This window comes from Terrapene carolina, unplaced genomic scaffold (assembly GCF_002925995.2).
Source record: "Terrapene carolina triunguis isolate 2854851 unplaced genomic scaffold, T_m_triunguis-2.0 Scaffold179, whole genome shotgun sequence".
Taxonomy (NCBI): Eukaryota; Metazoa; Chordata; order Testudines; family Emydidae; genus Terrapene; species Terrapene triunguis.
Genome location: NW_020664530.1, coordinates 32,307 through 36,750, shown reverse-complemented (window position 1 = coordinate 36,750; position 4,444 = coordinate 32,307). Strand labels below are relative to the sequence as shown.

Sequence of the window (4,444 nt, the reverse complement as noted above, 5' to 3'; positions counted from 1 at the left end):
GTCTCTGTACACAGAGAGCTGTTACCCTTCCCTTAATAGTTATGACAGATGTTTTAATTTCATTTAAATGTTAAACATTTGCAATAGTACAATAAAATGTTTTTTAAATAGAAGATACAATTTTATACTCTAAACTTTGGCCTCATCTAATGCCCATTGAAGTCAATAGAAAGACTCCCGAAGGATAAGGCCGAATGAGATCATTGCTCCAGATCACAATTTGATTTGAACAAAAAGCTTTCTTCAGCTTTGCTTGAAACATAGATCTACCCCCGCTTCTTCCATAGGCAGTGGAGAAATGATTTTACCTTTTCAAAGGGTTCAAGGAAGGTACTGCACCTATTTTACCAAGCTTCTTATTGTTGGGTAGTTCCCCATTGGTAGGGGAAGATATGAAGAACGTGCCTCTATTTCTGTCATTTTGAGGCCTGATCCTGCAAGTAAGTAGTGCTGGGAATATTCCTTACCACTCTAAATAATCCTGTTGTCTTCTATGGGACTATTCAGAATGCTAAGCACTATTCCGGACAGCACGTTTGCAAAATTGGGTCCTCCTAATACTCCTTTTAAGAAGTGCTAATGTTATCAACTGATCTCTTGCTTTAATATATAAGCAGGATAAGTTATCTGTTTCACATTTCTAGTATACTGTACTGGATGCTTTTTCAGCATGACCCTACCAGCATGACCTTTATTCTTCTTATAAAGCTAGATTCTGCTATCCTGATTCAAGTTGAGTAGTACCTTATTCCATGTGCAGTCCCATTTACTTCAATGGCATTATTCACAGAGTAAGGTACTAAATGTGAGGATGACAGAATCAGGCTCAAAGCTACTTAGGCCCTTAGCTTCCATTGAAGTCAATAGAAGTTAGGCACTGAAATACTTCTGAGGCTCTGGGCCATATTCCTTAGCTCTTTTTTCTTGGAGTATTAAATATAAGCTTAGTCTTTTCTGGGCTAATCTATAAAGGTATATTATTCTCTTGTTGTTTGCATGTAAATCCCATTAGCATTAATTGGAGAAAATTGTGTGTATTGATGGAGAAAATATATTAATGTTTCTGAATTCAGTTCGCATCTATTATTATTCAGTGCACATTTACCCTTCATGTTTATCATCATTGTTAAACTTAATATAATACCACAACGTACACTAGTGAAGGACAAAAAAGATTGAGTTTTTTCTTTTTTTTTTATCTCAGCTGTTCACTTTTCTTCCTTCGAAAGTGGCCTGTCTAAAGCCATATTTCTTGTATATTTGGTAGTATCGATTCATAGTTTCAGATCATATCAAACAAGAACACTTTGTGCTTGTTTGATCCTGGTGACTCCACTTTTTCTAATATACTTGAGTTGAATTGATTAAGATAAGTTCTAGTCAGCACCTGTTCCTAGCAGAATCTGCCTCCTCCTATGATCAGGAAGCTGTCATTTACTACTGCTCCTTCCATCTCAATCATGCCACATGCTTGAAAGATATTTTCTCAGTTAAATTTACCCTGGTTTATTTCACTGCCATTCTAAAATGTTGTCATTCTTACCTGCTTCAGTGGTACTCAATCCTGATTAAATTAGAAAGCCATTTCACCCCTGACTAGAAGCTTCAGAAAGCCATTGAATAATCACAATTTGATGTAATTTTGTGTTGTGTTGAAGTTTTATCAAAAGCATTCAACCTCTACATGTACACCCTGAGAAAATAATCCCAATGCAATATCAGGAGTTTCCACCATGTCTCGTTATTTTGTGACTGTCTGGATCATATTCTTAAAAACAGCCCCTAATTTGGGACCTACACGATTCTGGATTCAGTTAAGTGTGCCCACCATTTTGCAAGTACAGTTACTTGTAGGCAAAAATGATTAAAATTAAATGGCCAGGATACAGACACTTGCATATGCAGATAAGGCACCTCAATCCCTTTGTGGATCTAGCCCTAAATCTTAACATCCAGATGTTAGAGCTCAAAAAACTCCACTTAGCTGCCCGCTAACCTTGTAGGCACTTAGGTTTCTGTCAGTTGAAGTCCCCTACGTGCCTACATTTCTGGTTGTGTGCACAACCACCTGACACCCACTGTCTAATCCCCCCGGCCACAATTTCGCCTGAAGGGCCTGATTTGGTGGACTTGCTCAGAGACTGCCGGAGTGCATCTCTATCGGATTGGGCCCCATACAAAACACAGTAGAAGGATATTGTCCTCTTATAGCCCATAGCCCGGTGGTTTGAGTAGTCCCACACAATATGGGAAGAGTCATGTTCAGATCTCACCTGTCCCTATCTGAGGTGGAGCAGGCACTTGAAGCCTCATCTCCCACCTAAAGCCAGTGGTTGAGGCACTTAGAGTCACTCTTTGGCCCAATGAATATTTATTTATACAAAGTGGAACAGTAGAGACCCCCACCCCAGAATATCCCCTAGCTCAGGGTGAAGGCACTCTCCTGGGAGGTGGGAGACCTGTGTTCAAGTTCCTACTCCAAATCAGGCACAGTGGGGATTTGACCATAGGTCTCCCACCACTGAGCAATGGATATAAGAGACCACCTCTTCTCTCTCTTTTTTTATTTTGTGAAAGCATGCAGAGCTTCGCTGCTGTAGTGAGTCCTATATAGACTAGCCTTTAGTCCCTTGCTAGGGATAGGGCTTAGGCCGCACACCCCTCCTTGGCATTTCCTACTGGCTGGCTTGGGGACGTCAGCATGCTGGTGTTTGTGAATCCCATTCCTAGGGGTCAGGCTCTCCTCCTTCATTGTATAGGAAGCCTGGGTGCCTAACTAGGGGCTGTGGATTCCACTAGGCAGAAGGATGCCTAAAGTTAGGCACTGCAATTCTGTGTCATCTGTGTGGGTCTCGCCGCTATAGTCTAACATGTGAAACAACAACAGTGTAGTTGCAAAGTTATATGGTAGTTGAAGACACTGAAAATTTGGCCCACTATCTCCTTTTTCCCCTCCACCCCATCTATTTTTGTCTCTTTCATGGATGCTGGGACAGGTCTCAATGTCTCCCCTCTATTTGCTTAGCAATCTCTGCTGCCCTAAGTTATAGGAGCAGTTCAATATACTGTATTTCATGGACCTCTTCATGGTCAGTTGAACTGCTTCATGTTAGCTGACAGTGTGGACACTGCAGCTCAGGGGGCTAGGCCAAGTCTCCACTGGAGCTGCAACATCCACAGTGCTATTTAACATGCTAGCTGGAGCATAGCTAAAGTATGATGTCTACCCAGGCTGGGAGGTTCACTCTCAGCTGCAGCATTGACCTAGCCAAAAAGATTTGGAGCTGAGAGCAGAGGATATATTTTGAAAGACATTGAATTAATTTTATTATAAGCAGAGTGGGTTAGCACCACGGAAAGTTAAGTTTCCCCAACACTGGCCCCTGTAAGACCCTGCTTTCAGTTAGTTAATTGCCAAACTGTAATAATTTGGTGTGAAGTTTTCAGTGCCAGGTGTCTGCCTCAGCATGGATATTTGGAAAAGTTTCAAGTAATGGGTATGTGGTTTGGGGATCTTACAGTACTTTAATAGTGGAAGAGCCAGGAACTGTTGCCACCACCAACTTCCACTATAGGAACCACAGTGAACTATCCTGCATAAAAAGAGGAGAATTTAGGGTGATTGGAAAGGAAAAACATGTATTTTCTCTAGCTTGTTGGGGTTAAAAGGTTCCCCCCCACACACACCCCTAATATTAAACACTATGAATTTTAAAAGGACCTCAACACATCCTCCAATTTTGCACCTATAAAATGCTGTCTGCCTATAAACTCTCCCTTTTACCTTGCAGGAGGCTGGCTGGCTGACAGGCATTAAAGAATCAGATTGGCTGCAGTACAGAGATGCAGTAACCTATAAGGGACTTTTCCCAGAGAACTTCACAAAGCCCTTGGAGTAGTTCTCAGCTCAGGCATAACAGTGTTATAAGAAGCTCAGTCGGTAGGTTTTTAAATCTCTTTGAAACACAGGAACCCACTTTTGTAGTTAAACTGCTAATGGTTTACAGACTGGTGCCAGACAAAGCTTGGTGAAACATATCAAATGAGCATGAATGCAAACAGTTAAGTTAGCATCGTCTGAAGCAGTATATGAAAAAATGTATTAAGAGAAATGTCCCTATTCGTTCACACGTATGTGGCAACAGGTTTGTTTGTGCATTGTCGGAGCTATGGTGATCCTGTATTTGATCCTTTCCCATGAAATCTAAAATTAGCCTCCTCACTACGAGAACCTTAACTTCTCTGCACTAAGTGTATTGTATTGACTTGCTGCACTACAGAAGATTTTATTAGTAATCCTTTAGTAATGAGGTCAAATGATTAAGTTATGTGTTTAAAAAAATGAACTGCTGCAAAGTTTTTCAATGGTTTTTTTGAACATATATACACATATATGCTTGTGTGTATATAAGTGCATACAGATACATATGCATTAACATGTTAC

General features: G+C 40.7%; 1 protein-coding gene across 2 annotated transcripts in view; it reads left to right on the top strand.

The window, feature by feature from the left end:
* Window positions 1-4,000, top strand: part of LOC112112029 (amphiphysin-like) — a 185,809-nt gene extending 181,809 nt beyond the window's left edge. For both annotated transcript variants that reach the window (XM_026654043.1, XM_026654042.1), the window contains one exon: window positions 3,792-4,000. In XM_026654043.1, the coding sequence (XP_026509828.1) occupies window positions 3,792-3,899 (108 nt within the window). In that variant the 3' untranslated portion in view covers window positions 3,900-4,000. The remainder of the gene's footprint in view (window positions 1-3,791) is intronic.
* The last annotated feature ends 444 nt before the right edge of the window (window positions 4,001-4,444 follow it).